This window comes from Ciconia boyciana, chromosome 3, assembly GCF_034638445.1.
Source record: "Ciconia boyciana chromosome 3, ASM3463844v1, whole genome shotgun sequence".
Taxonomy (NCBI): domain Eukaryota; kingdom Metazoa; phylum Chordata; class Aves; order Ciconiiformes; family Ciconiidae; genus Ciconia; species Ciconia boyciana.
This window is the reverse complement of record NC_132936.1, coordinates 11,467,502-11,488,981: the sequence shown is the minus strand read 5'-3', so window position 1 is coordinate 11,488,981 and position 21,480 is coordinate 11,467,502. Positions and strand designations below refer to the sequence as shown.

The 21,480-nt window shown below is 42.3% G+C and overlaps 1 protein-coding gene across 1 annotated transcript; it reads right to left on the bottom strand.

Annotated features, from left to right (window-relative positions):
• Positions 1 to 982: 982 nt before the first annotated feature.
• Positions 983 to 19,369, bottom strand: MATN3 (matrilin 3). The gene is made up of 8 exons (XM_072858510.1): positions 19,076 to 19,369; positions 16,619 to 17,188; positions 12,837 to 12,959; positions 12,295 to 12,417; positions 8,663 to 8,785; positions 6,966 to 7,088; positions 2,816 to 2,923; positions 983 to 1,486 (listed from the first exon to the last, which is right to left on the bottom strand). The coding sequence occupies exons 1-8, from the start codon at positions 19,287 to 19,289 to the stop codon at positions 1,431 to 1,433; spliced, it is 1,440 nt and encodes a 479-aa protein (XP_072714611.1). The 5' UTR covers positions 19,290 to 19,369; the 3' UTR covers positions 983 to 1,430.
• Between the last annotated feature and the right edge of the window lie 2,111 nt (positions 19,370 to 21,480).

Sequence of the window (21,480 nt, the reverse complement as noted above, 5' to 3'; positions counted from 1 at the left end):
GAACTACAGCAAATTAATTCAGTGGGGACACATCACAAAATATCAACCACAGACCAAGCCAGCAGTCTTGTAGAGTTTATAGTCTCATTTTTAGCCCTTGCTGAAGCTGTGTCCCATGTTCACCTGTGCTGTTTAGTATTATAGTAGTATAGTATTATAGTTTAGTATTATAGCTTAGTATTATAGTATTATAGTATTTAGTATTATTAACTTAACATTACTGTATAGACATCTGAAATCTCACTCTCATGTGCAGTGAACATGGTAACTGAACTTCTGCCTGCCGATTTTCCTTGCAATTGTTTGTATCTGTTATGTGCAGGGTATGAAGCAAGCACAGATGTCATTATAATGTGTCCTTGGCATACCAGCTACTGATACAATATTTTTTGTAATTATATTGCAAAGCTCTACAAAATACGTTGGATTTTTCAATTCTAAAAAAAAAAAAAAAAAAATAGTTTTGACTCCATCTTCAAATTTATTTAAATACAGTTTCTAAAGCATTTGGATTATTACAAATGCCAAGTGTGCAAAACGAGTGGATTCCTTTAACAACTAAATTTTTAAATTGTTAGCTTGTGTGTTTTATCCTACAAGCCTGATTGACACAAGTAGTCCCAGTAAAGTCCGTGGTATGAACAGGAATTACTTACTAATAATATAAGTAAATCTTGCAGGATAAAAACCTTAAATTGAAGGACATCTTTCGTCCTCTGAGTGTTAAACAACGTTATTAATACTTGAAATTACTATTAAACCTTTTATCTGTATTAACAAGGACTTGTAGATTTTAAAATCAAATGGTTCTTTTTCAAACTATGTGACTTGGGGATAGTATCCTGTTGAATTATGTAGATTTCTTCCATTTATGCCTCCTTTATCTTTGAGGTTTTGTTTCCTTGTTTTTGTTCAACACTTTATTTCATAACAGACATCCTTTAAGTTGTATACAAAAAAACTTCCAACATCAGTGTGCTGATCATACTTTATTTTATTAAAATAAGTTACAAGACCCCAAATTACTTTCCCATTTAATGGACTGGTGACACAGGCACATTTTTTACTCTGCCTTGTCATTTCACACTTTTATATAATGTGATATACCGTATCCATTCATTTTTTCTGTATTTACTTTTAAAGAAGAGAATAAAAATGCAGTTACTGCAGAAAAGCAGTACCTGCTGTACTACTTGTAGTACAAACTGAAGCGCAGCAGGTATAGGTAGCTTTATGGTTATGAAGTGACTGTACATGAAGATCCTGAGGGTCACTGTATTTTCAAGACTGTTGTCTTCCTGAAGTCTTCTTGACCTTTGTCAATAATAACAAACCAACTGCTGTAAGCTGTGCAACAAAATAAAGCTTGCTGAACACAATAAAAAGGATTGCTTCTGAAAGATTATTTTAAAATTAAGTAGAATGACAGCTCAGACAACCTGCTGTCTGCCTTGATACGCCTGCAGCTTCTCAGACACTTCATCTAGTGATCAGCTGTTAAGGGCAATATAATAGATAGCTATAAGGTTTGGTTTATTTATAATCTTTCTCATTGCTGCATTTTCAACAAAGAGTCGGTTTTCTAAATGAGGTCAATACATTCTTGAACCAGAGATTTCAAAAGATTTTAGAGATCTGTCAAGGTCTGGCCACTTCCCAAATGATCTCAACAACCCTCATTTCTTAGAAGGGGTTGGGCCAAGTGACATTCAGGGATGAGGAGCAGCAAGTGGTTGTCTCTGCTGCTTTTTCCAGGTTGGCTTGAAAGGATGCTAGGGATACAAATTGCCCACCAAAGAATAACTTTGAAAGAAAGCATCAGTTCTTTGTGATAAAGTACTCTCCTACATCAATTACTATTTGAACAAGAGCACCTTTTACAGGAAAAAGCATGTAGTCTCAAAAATTTCCAGTGATGAAAATCTTCGTAAATTGTCACAGTGATCAGCTGCTCTCACTTCTAAAAATTGTGCCTTACGTTGAATCACAGCTTGCCTAACTTTAACTTCCAGTTATTAATTCCTGCCATTGCATCTGAGGGCATTTATTCTGAGGGCATTCAAGTTTGCTGTGGTACCACAGAGTTCACCACTTTCTCTTTTTTTTGTTGTTTTTTTCTCTCCCACATGTTTGTGAAATGTCTAATCCGGGGGCTGACCACATTTCTCTTCACTGCCGCAGGGGCCGCACTGTGGCAAATGAAGCCGGCAAATCCCAGCACAGCGTAGCTGGCACCCGCCAGCCTGCACCTCGGATGTCCCGTGGACCCGAGGCTTGCTCAGTGCCTCCAGCCTCGGCAGCCTTTCTTGTATATCCCAGCAGCTGGATATTAGTAGGCTAGCACATTTTCACTGAAAAGAAGAAAGTGCATGACAATTGCTTGGGACAGTGCCTGCCTGCGGAGGTGGGACCAGAGGAATATCGCAGCTAATGGGACTGTTGTCACACTGCCTGTGAAGTTGTCTTGAAAATTTTGGGACATAATAGGAGGGCTCAAAACTGAGCATTTGCTATAACAGTACAAGTCATCTGGAAGAATTATGAACAGAGCAATGCTTGATGTTCAACATAGCATATATTATCTAGGGCATCTAGGGACATTTTATCTGTATCTTGATACTAAAGCCCTTCAATGAAATGTGAAAGCATAATGGTATTTGCAACATCCAAGATTTTGCTCCATAAAATTTCTAAAATCACCATGAAAATGCTTTCTGTTTTGAGGGATGTTGCTTCCCTGGCTTATATCAAAACAGCTACCTCTAAAATACCAGTAAAGAGCTGAATGCAGAAGATGATGTAAGAAAAAGGATATATTTTGCGGACAGAGCTTCAAGGCGTGAGGTGACTGAGTCCTGCAGGGCTGCTATGGCTTCACACTTACAGGATTCTTCAGTTGTTACAAGACTGCTCGTTATGGCTCCTAAGAGAGAAAACAGCATTTAGAATATTTATGATAATTATCGAATATTTAAATCCCAGGAAAACGCTTGATTCTGCAATGGGAGTTGAACTCATGCTGTGAGACTACAGCACGCACTGCAACCCAGGGCAGTCAGGAGGGAGGGACGGCAGTGAACAGGGGCCGGTGTGCAGCCAGAGACACGAGTGCCATAGTCCAGAAACAGGACAGGCAAGAGAGAGCTTGACTCTAACCAAGCAGGGAGCAGAGCAGGGAGTTCCTAGCCTGCCTGCCTGGATCCTCTGCACTCCTTAAATTAGTCCATTATTGAGTGAAAAATAAAAAGAGGCTTGGGTGCAGGGACCAACCAGCCTCCCCCATCAACTCTAATCACTAGACTAGAATGAATCATCTTTTCACATGTTCTCTCTTCCTCTCATCCAGAATATCCCCCACCTCAAAATGTAAGGCACCCTGGGAAGTAGAATGAGCGTGTTCAAGTGATGCAGACTGAGAAGAACCTGCAGTTCAGGTCTCCATCTTGTGCATAGTACTTTGACCATCAGACTATCCACACAGGAAGGCCACTGGCATCACTGTAAACAGAATCTATAAAATTAGCTGTATTTAAGGCAATGACTAACTTGGGCTTCTTTCAGAAGAATCATAGAATCACAAAATGGTTTGGGTTGGAAGGGACCTTAAAGATCATCTACTCCAACCACTCTGCCATGGGCAGGGACATCTTTCACTAGATCAGGTTGCTCAGAGCCCCATCCAACCTGACCTTGAACACTTCCAGGGATGGGGCATCCACAGCTTCTCTGGGCAACCTGTTCCAGTGTCTCACCACCCTCACAGAAAAGGATCTCTTCCTTATATCTAAATCTACCTATCTATAAAATCAAGATTGCTGCCCTGTCAAAGCTGGATTGTAATGGCATTTGGGGTACCCATCACTCCCAAACACAGCACTTCTGAGAATGCATTAAAGTCCAAAGTTAAGCCTCCAGGGAGTTTTGCAAGCCAAGCAGGAAGGCACCTAGTGATTTTAGGCACATAAAGAGTTGGTCAGTGTCAGAAATTGGTCAGTTTGCATCAGTTTCTGAGATGTGGGTGGAATTTAGATACCTAAGTCTCAGCTTGAGAAGGAGTTAGAAGAATTGAATTTACCACTTGGTAAATAATACAAAAATGAAAGCAGGAACACATGTATGAATTTTAAATACTAAGTAATAGATGTTCTGTGAGTTCTTAGCTGCATGAAAGGCAATTTAACGTCACCTACTCCATAAAGAAAACAGGAGTTAAAGCAAGCTGCACCACTTGCTGCAGGCTAAGAACAAACATATCAACAGCTCCTGAAGCACCACTACTGTAGTCAGATTACCGTCTACATCTGAGACCAGAATCATAAGCTTCCAAAGGCAGAGCCTCCTTAAAAGAGGGTCTACAATTATGAAATACCCTTTCAACAAGTTATCAAGAAGGATTACTTGTATGTAATACCTGTCACTTTATACATGTGTTTTTACGTTGCTTGCAAAGGCAACGACAGCAGATTATTAAATTATTTTTTCTGTAGATATATAAATGCATAGCTGATCAATTCCAAACAAATTATGTGAGCATTGTAACAGTAAAACAATAGAAATATTATACCTGCATACAATTACTCTTTTTTTCCAAATTGTTCTGGTTTCTCTTTTTGCTTATCAGTCATGCCATTGATATTTCCATTTTGCAAGGAAAGTGATGGCTGCTTGAATTACAGAAAAATGACTGAAATATATCAATTTCAAAAGGTTGTTCATTCAGTGTTTCACTGAAAAAAATCTATGAACAGATTCATTTCTAGCAGTGCAGAAATTAATTTGTCTTAGAGCCAATGTTGAAACCGGTGTCTTCTTCATTCCACTGAACCTGTATTTGTTCAGCTCCCTTCTTCGGAACGTTCCACCGGCTTTATGGTTGATGTACAAAGAAGAGCTGTTCAAGATTCAGCTGGAGGAAGGCCAGTTCAAAATATCACACCAACCGTTTCCAACCAACTGCCAGTTAAGTTTTCATGTTTGCATTTAAATTCTCCAGTGACAAATACAGATCCTCCTTGGATTATGTGTGTTTTAACAAAATTACTTTTCCAGCCAACTTTGGCAACTGCACAAGGGTACCCTGAAGTCTTCTACGGTCCTTCTGTGAAATTTAGAGTCTTCCAGTATTTGATATTCAAATTCTTGGGCACTCCCGTTGCCACTGGGATGCCCAACAAGTAATACAAAACATGCTAGATTTGTGTTTTTACACTGCATTTATGTTTAAGTCCAGACCTACAAAAAATTACTTTTTTTGCAGATGGTGTTTGGCTATATCCACCTATTTTATAACTTTGCCGTTACATAGGGTCCTTAGCCACTTGATGTAATGGCAAGTGATTCCTGCTCTGAACCAGAGATCAGACTAGGTACTTCTTGAGGTCCCCTCCAACCCAACCTTACTTATGATTCTACATCAAATGGTGCACAGGTTCTTCCAACAGTTGATGCCATTATTACCCATGTGAAGGGAAAGCGGTTGGTGAGTTCATGCCTGCCCCACTCAGCTTGGAGGAGTGGACAAGAACATACGGTTTAGCATTGCAGTGGTTCTTCTGACACCAGTTCTGTTCCGCACTGGCCCCCCTCCATCCTCCAAATGCTGGTATGCAATTGAGTCCCATGCCCCAGAGACAGATGCCCCAGAACCCTGCCTTGCCAATCTCTCCAGTTATTCCCACTTCATAAGGAAATGCAAATTATAACAGATGATTATCTTTTTTTAAATAGGGTGAAGTCCTTAAATGTGTGGTGATAGGTAAGAGTCAACTGTAGTTTTAAATACATAACTGCTATAACTAAACAAGAAGGATCAAACTAGCTCAAGACATTAGTGGAAACAGGCAGAAAAGAATGAAAAGGGATTATACTTTCAGGGATTTAGTGAGTTGATAGAATGTTTCTCAAACAGATTAAAAGGATTTAACACATTAAAAAGAGGTACTTCAATAAATATATTCAGGAAAAAAACCCATTAAATTATTATTTGAGCACGTTTTCTCATCTGGATTTAAAGTAAAGCCTTTATAGCAGTCACAGGTATACGATCCAGCATTACTGACACAGACCTGCTCACAGTCATGGGTTCCTGGTGCACATACATCAGTTCCTACAGAATGCATTTTGGAGAAACAGTTATCCGAAAACAAGGTAACATTTTTTAATACTTCCCAATGGCAATGCTGTTCCATGCTGGGAGCCTATCTTATATGAATCTTACCAGGAACTACTGAGATGTGTAACTGATCTTGCCTTGGAGAAGTGAGATGAACTAATTGTCTTACTGGGGTCTCCCTCAGTCCTTACTTTGTACAGTTTATGCTCACTCTGACTGCAGCTGCCTAACCCCACCAGATGTGAAGTGCCAGATCACCTCCAAAGGCATGCTATGAAAAGTTTCCGGCACACAATAACTTTACAGTAAGGAGACCGGGAAGGAAAGAAACATTTTTTAAAAAATTACATTTTTACTATAACACAAAGTTAGCTGAGAAGCTAAAGAAACAAACAGCAACATGAAATTCAGCCTGGAGGGGAGGACACCACCTCAGACTGTCTCCTGCATGGTGGTACGCAGTTTCCACAGTACTGCAGAGTGTGTGACTGTGTGACTAACCCCAGCTCTTCTCTCTTCAATTATTCCTCAGTTCTGGGTTTGCTGAATATTGCATAAGCAGCTTTTTAAATACAGTGAAGGCCTTATTTATAAGGTGATAAAGACCAAATGGTAAGCAGTTACTAGCATTGTTGCATATAAAGTGCTTTATATCTCTGAATGTTGCTTGAAGTGGAAAAGGCAGAGTGACATAGGGTTATCTAACGATAACCTTACGTCTTCTAACGATTGAATGCATGTGAAAGTTTCTCAAACAGATCTAAATATATTAACCTTCTAATGAGAGCTATTTTAATACATGTACTTAGCTGGGGAGGGTATGGGGGGATAGGGAACAGCAATCTGCTCTTACTTGAGCAAGTCTTCTTGTCTGGATTCAGGGTGTAGCCTTGGTAGCAGTCACAGGTATAGAACAGATCATCTCTCACGCAGACCTGCTCACAGTCATGCCTTCCAGGTGCACACATGTCAACAGCTAAGGAAGGTGTTTGAGAAGAATATTAATCAATACTCAAACTTCAGCCTTTTTAGGTGGTGTTAGTAATTCCCATTTGCAAACATATCTTCATTTGGATTCAAACCAGGATGTTTTTATTGCGTGTCAGCACGCTATTAGCCATAGCAGGGTATACAGAATGTGTTTTTATCTGGCTATCAATATAACAAAATTAATAAGATTTTTTGGAATACCGGCAACACTTTTTTGCAGTTGTAACAGATTTCAAAAGGAACTGAACTAGCAGTGACCCAGTTACAAAATAATTATCTAAAGGAATTTCAGAGAACAAATATCTGGATTTTAAGAGACTATTTGGCATTATTTCAGCTCTAATTGAGTTGGATAAGACACTGTTTTATGGAGTGAAAAGACCATAAACAGAAGAGTATACATGGCTGCTAAAAAAAAAAAGAGAGACGTGGCCAGTTACAAAGTGGGTACTTTATGTGTGAGGCTGATGTTTTCTGCCAAATTTAACACGTCAACTCTGAAAGGGCAGGCTGAGAAGGAGTTCCTATATTTGGATATCTTTGCAGTAAGGAGGTCCAGTAAGGCACAAGCAAAAAAGAAAGAAAAAGAAAGAAAGAAAGAAAGAAAGAAAGAAAGAAAGAAAGAAAGAAAGAAAGAAAGCAAGCAAGCCCCTCCTGGACCTAGACTATTTTTCTTGTATCACAAAAACCTGGATGTTGAGAAATCATTAGCAGCATACTGCAAAATGAGATTCAAAAGGAAAAAAAAGCAAGCATATTAGGGAAATAATCTGAAATTTGAGTATGCAGGGAGAGAATCAGTTCTATGAAAGAAGGTTCAGGATTAGACTCCCAAAGGGGATGCCTAACTGAATTCACATTCCCTCAAGGATGATTACTGCGTCTATATAATGCCAGGTGAGAATCAATCTTAGGAACTATATTTACAAAATCAGCTCCTAAACTAGGCAGGAAGAAATATTGAGGCCCTCTGGCTTTGCCTCTTTGAGATGCAAGAGATATGACTTAATTGGAGAGATTTGGCTAGGAATCTCCTGGAATTGGAAGCCTAGGTTCAGCGCTTTGTCACACAAAATGTAGTAAGGAAAGTGATTATGATGGAAGTGGAAAAAAGGATTTTGGGTAAATAAATCATCAGTGAGACATTCAAATAAACGAAGAGTGAAGTTCAAATGCTAATTAAGTGAAAATAATATAGAATACATATTAATTTGTAGGTACTATATACTCCTATGTACATCCTGAAGTACCAGCTACATCTATGGTCCTATTCTCCACAAGAGCCCAGCACTGGGAAAGAACATTTCCCTCCATCCTCTAGAGCTCTAAGGCTGGAGTATTTTTTAAGGTCCAAACACATCCACCAGAAAGAGTGATCACACTCATGATGCATGGGCCTCAAATTATTAGTGGAAACATGTAGAAAAAAAGTTGCACTGTGTTTTCAGGAACTGTACAGAAACTCTTGGATGATTTGTCAGAAAAATAACATAAATTAACCTGATCTTTTCAAGTTAGTTGTTTTTAGCTGAACACAATATTTCCTTGTTCAGATCTTACCTGAGCAAGTCTTCTTATCTGGATTCAGAGTGTATCCTTCAAAGCAGTCACAGCTGTAGGATCCATCATTACTCAAACAGACTTGTGCACAATCATGCCTTCCAGGTGTGCACATGTCCATGGCTGTGGTGAACCATGTTTTAGAGAAGAAAGCTATTAATCCCTCCCAGACACTCAAGCGTTTTAAGTGCTTCAACGTTTATAAGTACAATTTAATTAGGATTCAAATTAGGATTCAACCAGTGCCCTACTACATTATTACATTATGCTGCAGAGAACTGAATTCAGCTACTAATTATTTAATGCAGGAGGCAGATATCTGGACTGCAAAACATTACTATACCACATCTCACGCAATCTGATTTTCATCAGCAATCCTAACAGCCCTGAACATCCCCAGTAAGGATGAAGCTAAAACACTATACTGAGATGAGCAATAACCTGCCACGTGTCAAGGCAGAAGTTGTTTCTTGCAACATTAGCAGTAACTATGGTGAATCCAAATTTAACTTCATACTTTCATCCATGAGCTGAAGGCAGGCACAAAAAGCCAGGCATGATATGTAGAAATGCTATTAAATGGCAAAGAGATATAAAGCCTAGTGAGAACAAAGGCAAACAAACAAAAAAGCAGGAGCACTAGAAGATTATGTTCTCTCTTCAGAAATAAGAAGAGTGAAAACTTCAGTGAGAAGAATGCTTATGTGCTCTCAAAGGGAGGGATGCACTTAGCAGTTATAAAATAGCTACCCTAAGGCTGGTGCTGCTCAAAACTTCTGGATTTAAAGAAACAACTCCAGAGAAGTATTTGGGAAAAAAAAGTTTTTATAATAGGCTAACTTTTCAGGGTGACAATTCAAGAAGCGGCTGCAGGTGTAAGACTGGGGTTGCTATATCGCAGATCCCTGCACAGCTTGGAAGCAGAAGCAGCAAGATGTAAAAAAAAAAGACTTTCGACAGGAGAGATGGAGGGGACAGGGGAAACTCATCAGGTTTAAGTTATCTATGGACTACTGTCACTCACTCTCCAATGGAGACACAGTGCTGGTGGGCATCTCTGGAATAGATTCATGGAATCATAGAATCATAGAATGCTCTGGATTGGAAGGGACCTTTACAGGTCATCTAGTCCAACCCCCCTGCAATAAGCAGGGACATCTTCAACTAGAGCAGGTTGCTCAGAGCCCCGTCCAACCTGACCTTGAATGTTTCCAGGGATGGGGCCTCCACTACCTCTGTGGGCAACCTGTTCCAGTGCTTCACCACCCTCATTGTAAAAAATTTCTTCCTTAAATCCAGTCTAAATCTGCCCTCCCTTAGTTTAAAACCATTGCTCCTTGTCCTGTCACAACAGACCTTGCTAAAAAGTCTGTCCCCGTCTTTCCTATAGGCCCCCTTTAAGTATTGGAAGGCTGCTATAAGGTCTCCCTGCAGCCGTCTCTTCTCCAGGCTGAACAACCCCAACTCTCTCAGCCTGTCCTCATAGCAGAGGTGTTCCATCCCTCTGATCATTTTTGTGGCCCTCCTCTGGACCCGCTCCAACAGCTCCATGTCCTTCCTGTGCTGAGGACTCCAGAGCTGGAGGCAGGACTCCAGGTGGGGTCCCACCAGAGCAGAGCAGAGGGGCAGAATCACCTCTCTCGACCTGCTGGCCATGCTGCTTTTTATGCAGCCCAGGATACGGTTGCCCTTCTGGGCTGTGAGCACACATTGTTGGCTCATGTCCAGCTTTTTGTCCATCAGTACCCCCAAGTCCTTTTCTGCAGGGCTGCTCTCGATCACATCATCCCCCAGCCTGGATTGAAACCGAGGATTGCCCCAACCCGGGTGTAGGACCCTGCACTTGGCCTTGTTGAACCTCATGAGGTTCACACAGGCCCACTTCTCCAGCTTGTCCAGGTCCCTCTGGATGACGTCCCATCCTTCTGGCCTGTCAACTGCACCACTCAGCTTGGTGTCATCTGCAAACTTGCTGAGGGTGTACTCAATCTTGTTGTCAATGTCATTGATGAAAATATTGAACAGCACTGGTCCCAGTACGGACCCCTGAGGGACACCACTCATCACTGGTCTCCATCTGGACACTGAGCCGTTGACCGCTACCCTCTGGATGCGACCATCCAACCAATTCCTTATCCACTGAGCAGTCCACCCATCAAATCCATACCTCTCCAATTTAGAGAGAAGGATGTTGTGGGGGACTGTGTCAAAGGCTTTACAGAAGTCCAGATAGATGACATCCATTGCTTTTCCCTTGTCCACTGATGTAGTCACTCCATCATAGAAGGCCACTAGGTTGGTCAGGCAGGACTTGCCCTTGGTGAAGCCATGCTGGCTGTCTCGAATCACCTCCCTGTCCTCCATGTGCCTTAGCATAGCTTCTAGGAGGATCTGTTCCATGACCTTCCCAGGCACAGAGGTGAGGCTGACAGGTCGGTAGCTCCCAGGGTCCTCCCTTCTACCCTTTTTAAAAATGGGCACAATGTTTCCCTTCTTCCAGTCACCAGGGGCTTCACCTGACTGCCATGACTTTTCAAATATCACGGAGAGTGGCTTTGCAGCTACATCAGCCAATTCCCTCAGGACTCTGGGGTGCATCTCATCAGGCCTCATAGACTTATGTATGTTCAGGTTCCTCAGGTGGTCACAAACCTGATCTTCTCTTACAGTGGGAGGGGCTTTACCCCCCTGGTCCCCAACATGTTGTCCATTGACTCGGGAGGGGTGAGGAGAGCAGTTGCCAGAGAAGACTGAAGCAAAAAAGTTGTTGAGTACCTCAGCCTTCTCCTCGTCTGTTGATGCTAGGTCACCATTCGTGTTCATCAGTGGAGGTACGCTTTCTTTAACTTTCCTTTTCTGGTTGATATACCTGTAGAAGCCCTTCTTGTTATTCTTTGCATCCCTTACCAAGCTCAGCTCCAGCTGTGCCTTGGCCTTCCTGACCCCATCCCTACACAAGCAGGCAGCGTCCCTATACCCTTCCCAAGTTACCTGTCCCTGCTTCCACTGCCTGTGCAGTTCACTCTTGCTCTTTAGTTTGACCAGCAGGTCTCGACTGAGCCGTGCTGGTCTCTTCCCTTCCTTGCCTGATTTCCTACATCTGGGGACAGAGAGCTCTTGCACTTTATGGAAAGCATCCTTAAAGGTCTGCCAGCTCTGTTCTGCTCCCCTGTCCCTGAGGACCATTTCCCAGGGGGTCCTACTGATAACTCCTTGAAGAGCTGGAAGTTTGCTTTCCTTAAATTTAGGGTCCTGACTATACTCCTCACCTGTGCCATATCCCTCAAGACTGTGAACTCCACCAATGCGGGATCACTGCAGCCTAGGCTGCCTCCAATCTTGACATCACTGATGAGCTCACCTCTCCCAGGGACTAAGTGATGTTTATGAAGTACTGTGAAGACCATAAACTGGTAGGTAAGTGCCAAATTGCATTTTTATAATCAACACATTTAAAGAAAAATGCAATTTTACTGTTACTGGAACCAAGGGGAAAGTGTACAGGTGAATTCTCATTTTAAGAGTTGATGTCTGTAAGCGATTTTTCAATTAGAAACAAATGAAAGTAACTCACAGAAAGCATGTGCATGTCTCCATGAGTTTCATATATTATAGTAGCCTTTAATTCTTACCTGAGCAAGTCTTCTTATCTGGATTCAGGGTGTAGCCTTCATAGCATTCACAGACATAGGATCCATTGTTACTCACACAGATCTGATCACACTCATGCCTTCCAGGTGCACACATGTCCCTAGCTGCAAGACACACGTTGGAGAAACAATGCATTAATAAAAAGTAGTTTGGAGTGGAATGCATATTCACATTTTTTAATATATTTCTATTTGGAATCAGCTCAGAAATGCCAATAGTAATTGAAGGAATTAGGGTAAGTGGTAGGAGAAAATATCTATACAGTGTCTACATCTGAAGACTTTGTTTTGGCATCTGGCCCTAATGAATGGTTCTGTAGGCATAATAAAAACATGGCAATGGACTACTTCTCACCATTACTTGCAGTAGACTTATTTATTATTTATTATTAGATTTATTATTATTGAAGGAGATACAGATGTTCAGAGTTTCAAGAGAAGTACACAAGTAGCTTCTCAAATCCTATCACGGTGTTAAAAAGTTATTTTTTTTCTAGTTGAACACATTACTGAAGGAGTAATACCTGAGCAGGTTCTCTTATCTGGATTGAGAGTGTAGCCTTCATAGCAATCACAAAGGTAGGATCCGCTGTTACTCACACAGACCTGCTCGCAGTCATGGGTCCCAAGTGCACACACATTCACAGCTACAAAGGGCATTTACAGAAAAGACATTTCAGTCATCCCAAAGGAGAGAAACAGTCATTAATAATTTATGTGTACAAAAGTACATCTTGAACTGTTTGCTGGATTAGTAGTAGTAAATGTCAGTGCTGTGTCACCATCGCAAAAGTTACAGGCATCTTTTGCATCATTCTGTAGCCAGAAGAAAGACGTCATAAACAACATGGGAACAACTGCCCTGCAATAACTCACCACCTGAGGTGGCAGAAAGGCAAGATTAATCTGAAAAGGGTACAACAGGGAGAGAGAGATTTTAAGCACTTCGTAACATTACACTGGAAATGAGAACTCAGCTATGAAAAGGACCTTCTGTCTTACTGTATCCAGTCCCTTTCTATTACAGACAACCAGTTTAAATAATCCCAAAATGTATCAGTCACTGTCTGGCATCTTACTAACTTCTGCTCACTGGCATACAACCTGATTTATGAATACCTGCTGCACTGTAAAAAACTCCCATGTAAACTGAAATGCAACAGAAAGCACAATAAATAAAATAAAATAAAATAAAATAAAATAAAATAAAATAAAATAAAATAAAATAAACTGCAATAGAGCATCAAGACTAGGAGGAAAAGAAAAATGACTCAGAGGCACTAAGATAACACACTGTCTTCTCAGGGATGAAGAAGGTGTCTGCATAATGATGGTCCAGATATATCAGCCAGCAAAGAAGCCCGCCAGTGCAAGATGGGTATGTAAGGGCTGCAGCTGCCTTGTTCCATCAGGTTTAAAAAGTCAAGACCAAAGTTTCAGAGAAGGTAGCTTTACAGGCATGTGAACCTCCTGATTGAAGGACAGTGCAAAAATAATGTCCAAACCTCAGAGAACTGAGAAGCTGAAACTGCAAACTACAAAATGGGATTCAGTTTTTGGGGACCAGCTAATTCCCCAGCAGACAGTAAGGCTACCTCATCAGACTGAGAAAACAGAAAATAGTGATAGGAGAAGCAGCGTGATGGATGGCAGCTGGTATAAATGTGTTGTGGTGACAGGGCAGACAAAATGCCTGTTGTAACGCTGGGCTGTCTCTGCAATGCACTATGTGTGTCGACAGTCTTTTCCTTCACAGATGGTCTAAGTAACTAACTAATTAACTTCTGACCAATTTTTCTCAAGTGTATTTAGCTTTGGATCTGCTGCTTCTTTGGTCACCTCAAGATGCCTCTGTTTCTCTCCTCAGACTGTAAAGGAATCCTAGATACTTGCTTAAACTTAGATGATTTTTAGATTACTAAATTTAGATGAGATGAAAAAGGAAAGGGGAGAGGGAAGGGGGGGAAAAAAAAGGTGGAGGAAAAAAGTGGGAAGGGGAAAAAAAGGGGGAAAGGAAGGAAAGAAAGAAGGAGGAAAGGAAAGGGAAAAGGAGAAAAATGGGAAGACAAGTCTGTTATTACCTGAGATTTTACTTAGATGAGTAGTTATGATGTGGATATTGACTACTGGTAAAATCAAACTTCAAAGCAATAGTGGTGAGATAAGAAATGAAAAGCAAGACTGCTAGAATCTTCTCATGTATTTCTGAATGCAAGGCAACATTGCCCATTTTCTAAACATGAAATATTTAGATGTCCCCTAATAAGGCTGATAGAAACTGTGTCTTGTATTTCCATTGGCAAAAACAAATCTCAAACCAAGACAGCGTCTTTTCATTCTGCTACACCCTTGGGAGTCAGAGAATTCATCTCCATGACTTGTGAACAAACTCTGTGGGTGATATTTTCAACCATAACTGAGAAGCTCAGACTCAAATAGTCAGATTTTGTAGTAGGAAAGTCAAGCTTCCACTGACTTGGACACCAATTCAAGGCTAAGATTTTCCATCTCCAGGATGGTCTCATGTTGAATGATGCTCTCAATGCATCAAGAACTTGATCTCAGCCAACTATTTTGCCCCTGAACATTAGTTTTCCTGTTTTCAGTTCATCCTACAAACAAATTTCTTAGGCTTGGCCAAAGCAAAGAAAATCCTAATTGTCACTGGTGAGTCTAGATTTCTGACCAAAAAGCAGTCTGGAGCTGGAAAAGACCCAGTTTACCCACACTGTCTTACAAGACCCTCTTAGATTCATTTGGTTTGTAGGAACCTTTTCAAAAACTATTCTCCTTACCCCATTTTTGTCCATGAACCCCACAGATTCTGGCTAATTGAATGCAGCAACTCAGAGTTACACTGGAAGTGTGTATGTGTGAGCTCTCTTTGGTTTATCCTCCAGCTTAGTAGGGCCGTAATTCCTATGCTTCAGCACAATAAACAGTACATTTACTCTTAAGAACAAGCGATTTTTCTTTGGTGCTATGAAAGGACTTGCTTTGGCAAGAACATAGGTGGAAAATTAGTGCTATGTTCAGAGCATACCTACCTGTCCAGCTAGGTGGGCACTTGTACCCGCTTCCAGCTACCAGAGAGAGGATGTGGTCACATCAGCAACACATGATGTCAAGCCAAACCTCAGGCATTTCCTATGTTAATTATTGGGCAAGGTATCCTGTCTACAGATGGTCCTACACATTTATTTCATACCTAGAAAAAGAGGTCTATTCACTCTAAACGTATTCAAAAGGTATGGTGGTAATTTTTAGTAAGGCTCTGAAATAACGAAGTAACACAGTGCCAACCAAGTTCCCAAGGCAATGGCTGTTATTTTAATTCTCTTACAATGTTCTTTACACCTGATTTTACCCATTACTTGCTGGAGGCTTATTTTACAAGTAATTTCCTTAGAAATTTACTAGAAAAATCTACTTCATACAAGTTTTGTAATTGTCAAAAAGTCGTCGTTTGATTTTTGTGGGTAGGGCTGTGGCATAGCTGTCTATAGGGAGTTCTAAATACTCCAGATAGATGACCTTTTTTTTTTCTGTAAATGACAGTAAGAACCCATACTGGCTTAGCGTCATTAGTGGAGTTCTAGCCCAAACCCAATATACATCCAGCGTTTTTCCGAGACCAGCCCTCAAAGAGCGAAGCTAATTCAACCTATCCAACAGGAGGTGCAGATACAGCTCCCTGTCTAAATCAAGTTGCAGAGAAACAGAGAAAGGTGCGAGTCTGGCATGCTGAAGAAGCCCAGCAATGTCTGCAGAGTGAAAGCCCATCCCAAGATGACCTGCTGTTGTGTTCGGGCACTTCATCCTGCACCAAATTTCTCAAGGTAGTGTGGCAGTTCACCTGCCACACTGATTTTCCTACTCTGAATCTATAAGGAGCCCTTCAGCACCACACTTCCACACTCCTTGCTTCCCAGTGAGATGGGAAAAGAGATGGACAGACTGCACAGCTCCAGTGTGCGCTCTCAGTAAGTCAGTAAATGTATGTAGCTGAATCCCAGCCAGACTGTCATGCTTTCTCTTGCACTAAATCGGACCAACTGCACAAGGAGGTCCACTGAAATCAGGTCTGTTACTTGCATGGTAAGGTCACTATTCGAAATGAAAGGTCATTACTTTGCCTCCAGTGAATAAAAGGGTTGACTTGTTTGCTCAACAGATAGCAAAATGTATCACTTAAATGTGATACATAACACTTCTCAAAAAGAAAAACTTCTTTCTTAGGGAGTGGAACCACAGCAGGAGCCAAAAGGAGCCAAATTACACTACCCTCTTGGACTGACCACCTTACCACAGAAAGTGTCTCTGAATTTGGATGTCAGCTTTTCGATCACACCATAGGTCTCCACATAAAAGATGTGTTCATCCAGTGGTTCACTGGCCATTACCCTCAGGGACTGCATGTCTGCCCGGTCTACCCCAACTGCATAGATCTCAATGCCAGCTGTCCGGGCGCTTGCTGCCACGTCTTGAACCTGGTCTTGTGGTCGTCCATCTGTCACAACAATGACCACCTTGGGGATATTGAAGGTTGCTGGTCGGGTGCCCATTTCCTCAGTGAAGACTTCATCCATGGCAGTTTGGATGGCAAGGCCAGTCATTGTGCCAGCAGACAAGGGCTCAATGTGAGATATAGCCTCCTTCATAGATGCTTTGTCAAAGTAGGTCCGGAGGGGAAACTCTACCTTGACAGTGCTAGCATAATTCATGACTGCCACACGGGTTGTTCTTTCACCGACATCCAGAGTATCAATCATTTTTGACAAAAAGATTTTCACTTTCTCAAACTCTTCAGGTCGGACACTACGGGAACTGTCTATGATGAAGACGAGGTCTAGTGGCCGGTTCTTGCAGGCAGTGTCTGTCAAGAAGGAAGGAAAACACTTCAGTTATCTCCTACACAGGAGCGGAGCTCTCACCCTAGAGCAGTGAGAGCTGTCATAGCAAACTACTCCTACCAGATAAATGTTGGCATTCTTGATTCTTTAGGAAGAGGCTTAAAATTATAGTGAGCAACACATTAGAAATTCTTAAATATTAATTTTGACAAGTAGTAAAAAATGGAACACTTCTAAGCAAAAGATAAGTCCACATTTGAGCCCATAAAATGTCTAACTATCCTTGAAACAAAGGGTTGTAGTCCACATGTAACAGCCAGCACAGAAGTGTAGCAATGATATATAAATGTACTTACTTTTTATTTTTATAAAGATAAAGCCTGAATTCCATTTTTATAAGCTACAGAAATAAAATGGTAAAACAACTGGCTAGATTACCCAGTGAACAGATCCTAACAATATTTTTTAGGATAGTAACAATATAGATTGCTGATTAGGAATTATGTCTTGTTTGTAATTCACAATCCAAAGTACACAACAAGAAGAAATAAAGGCCAACAGGAAAAAGATGCAAATGATGCTGTGATAAAAGCTTCTTTAGAAGTTGTTAATGTTTGAAGGCTTCTAGAGCAGAGAAGTAAACAAAATTATTTATGAAGTAATTTTACATGTAAAAATTAACATTTACACAAATATTTGTAGCTTCTAAAACTCCTCACTGATATATAAATCTAGACTGAAACAGGAAAGCCATAGCTCAGATCAGACAAGCGTCACTTCTAGGAAGACAAAAAATAATCAAGACAGCAATAGAAGGCAACTGAAGCTGTACACTCTCTGTCCTGATATCCTGACCTGACATTGGCGATACCATCAAGGTATGGATTTGTATTGCTGATTTATGAAAAACAGACAACCCAAAAGCTCAGTATTTCTACAAGAGACATTCCTGCTCAACAGTGCATTAAATAGCAAAATGTGAGGTGTTCAGTTTGAATATACTCCCTGAAGAGCTGTTTTAGGAACCTGACACACCTTTCCCAGCTCCTGTCAAGCTGACTTTTATTATTCCATTCCAGTTAAAAAAAAAAATAAAAATTTGTCACACATTCCTTAAAAGTACAGGTGAAAACAGCACTTTTTTTTCAATGCATTAAAAAACATTTTTCTCTTGTGCAACTTGGAGGGAAAAAATCAAATTGCATAGATACATCTTGCTACCATCAGGAAACACAGTAGAGAGTTGATTTTTCCTGGGGACAGAGGAATGGACTGGATGAATTTAGGATCCCATCCAGGTATATTATATATAATTCTACACACAATCCCATAATTCAATTTTTGCATAAGGATTTAGAGGAATGGCTTTGTGCCCTTTGGAAAGCTGAGAAAACATGAATAAATGTGCATGCATGTGTAGCTTAAGACATGAAAGAAAAAGAGACTCAATGTTTGTCCTATAAAAAAAGACCAAATCACAGATTTGTAGGCAGAATTATCTTTTTTTAGATCAGGAAAAGAAAAAAAACTTTTCAGCAGCCTGATCCTTCTGTGAGTCTGAAAGAGAGGTTTTGAGAAATGAACACAAGTAGGGACGAATTATTTAGGTTTTAGAGGTAAGCAAGGCCAGCTTTGAGTGAAAAAAGGTAGTTGGCACTTCTGCCTACAAGCGAATGGTCCGTGGACAACTGCAGCTCCAGCAAGGTGTCCCTGGGGCATAACTTTCCTGTAATCGCTGGTAAAACTAAGCATGTAAGGAACATCCTAAGAGAAGCAATGGCAGGCGGTGCCCGCAGCGGCCGGCTAGCAGCGAGCAAAGCGTGCAGCGAGCGAGCAAGAGGGCCTCGCCCCCGGCAAGGGCCGGCTGCGGGCAGAAGGCAGCTGCCGCTGCCCCGGCGGGAGTACGGTACCTGCCGCGGCGTGGCTCCCGGAGAGGCCGCCGCCCGGCCGCGGCTGCCGGCGCAGGCGGTGCGGGGAGCCCCGCGCGGCGGGCGGCAGCGGCGGCAGCAGCAGCGGCAGCAGCAGCAGCACCAGGCAGCAGCCGGGGATGCCGGGCGCCCGCCGCATGGTGCCGCCGCCCGCCCCGCCGCCCGCCGCCCCGCATTTAAAGGTGCCGGCCGCCATGGGGGGGACGACCGGGGTGGCATCGGCTTCCCCCGCCGCCTCCTCCCCGGGGCGGGGGCCGGCGGCCGTGAAGGCGCGGGCTGCCGGCCCTCGCTCCCCCGCCCCGAGGGGGCGTTCAGCCTGGGAGAGAGGGCAGGGCTGTAAAGAGCAGAGCTAAACTTTGGGAACTTGCGGCACGGTAAGGGTAGGGTGCACACCTGGGAGCAGGGCGAGCTGAAATACAAACTCGCTCTTTCTGCCTCCACTGGAATTATTTGATCCGGGTCTGCTAACTTTGCACGTCTGGTGTCAAGCCATCTCCAAGGCAGTGTTTGCAAAGAATGGGAGAAAAAGCTCACAGCGTGATCGCCAAGGCACAAGAAACTGCCTTCCCTGTTGTCAAATCTAACCTAGGGCATTTTGTTCGGTCCCTAGCATTGCAAATCCTGCCAGTTCCTGTGGGAAGCTGCAGCAAGCTTTAACGGAAAGCAGAGTTTAGGGTACAAATCCACTATGATCTCCAGCACAGTCTTTCAGAAGACACCTTTTCTGCACCCACAGTCAACATGCTGGATTGCAGGACCATCTTTTCTCTCTTCACCTCCGAAAGGGGAACAGGAAGCCCTGATTTGGAACAGGAACAAACCACCACAGCCTCACAACTCACCAGCAGTATAGTCTTAGGCAGGTATTGACTCACTTCAGCAAGTACTATCTTGACTGCACAGTGAGAGCCCACCACCACATTCGCAAAGCCTGCAAATGAAATCGAGGAAGAGGGACCACCACCCTTCACGCAGACAAACGTCACAGGACAAGGGTCCAGTGGGGTACAATGGCTTTCATCTCCTAGAGGGGGCTGCAGCTGCATTTGAGCAACAAACAGCACGCACACCCACCCCACACGAATTTCAAGCAGTGCCTGCTGCTGCCAAATACTGCTCACCCATATGATCACCCACCCACATTTTGGGAATTCTCAACACCCACCCCTTGGCTGGAGCCCTCGACCCATATCCAACATTTTGAAGTTCCTTTGGTGCCCACTCGTGGTCAGACAGCTAATGAAGGAGCAGGTTTTTGGCTTCATTCTGTAACACACACTGAATCTCTCCCAGTGCAGACAGATCCAGGCCAGAGTATATGCTCTAGGATCAAACAACTCCCTAATAGTTTCAGCTGTGTGTTTCCTAGACCACTTTAGTTTAATGTAGTCCTTTCAGCTCCTCTCCAGAAGTCACATTTAAACAGTCTTTGCCAGCATCTAAAAATTCCCCTTTTTTAGTTTCTTTGGGAGTCCAGATCCAATGCAGTTCCTCAGAACCTGGAAGCTGAGTGCAGTTGCCAAGACACCCGGGTGCACAGGGTAACTGGAAGGGCAGGACGCTGCCAGAACAGTGCCACAAAACATTCTTACACCACTGCAGTTTAAGGTGCTCTCACAGATTGCACCTTGGGTAAAGAGAAAACTAAGGAACCTATTGCTGATAGCGTGGAAATGACTGAGAGCATTTTTAAACATGTTGGGGGATAGGAAGGAGGTATGTACTCGACCAGACTGCCATAATCAACAACCTGCATGGTGTAGCAATTTCAATCCTTTTCCCCCAGCATTTAATCCCAGGTCCCTTTTATCTTCCAAAGTAGAAAGCCTTTTTTTCTTCAGATATATTAGCAGATCATTAAATTATCTTTTACCTTTTACTACAGAGGAGGAACAGTAGAAAGTTGCTGTCTGTAGTTGGGTGTGGGGTTTTTTTTGTTTTGGTTGGTTTTTACTTTTTCTTTTTAGAAGAACATTTCTGAAGTTACGGCATACGTCCAACAACTTTAGACACTTGCCAGTGTAAATAATGTTGTAGTCCTACTGGGTGTCTGTCCTGCTCTTAATGCCTGAGCTCATCAGACATCAAATTTACCCCAAGGGCTCCAATGCAATTCCCTTTTCCCAGCTTATGTATAAGTAGCAACCAGACAAGCAGAAGACACCCGAGTACTTGAACTGCAAAGGCTGCAATACAAGCTTATACATAAAAGGGAATCCATGTCCTCCACCCACAGGAGGACTTTTGCTGAAGAACACAGATCAACCACTAAACAACCTGTAGGAAGCCAGTGTTCACTAAGCTGTGTGTCTGTGGGACTATCTGCAGTACACTGAAGCACTTAAAAAAAACCAAACCAGCAAACAGATCAACCAAGGCTACTGGTA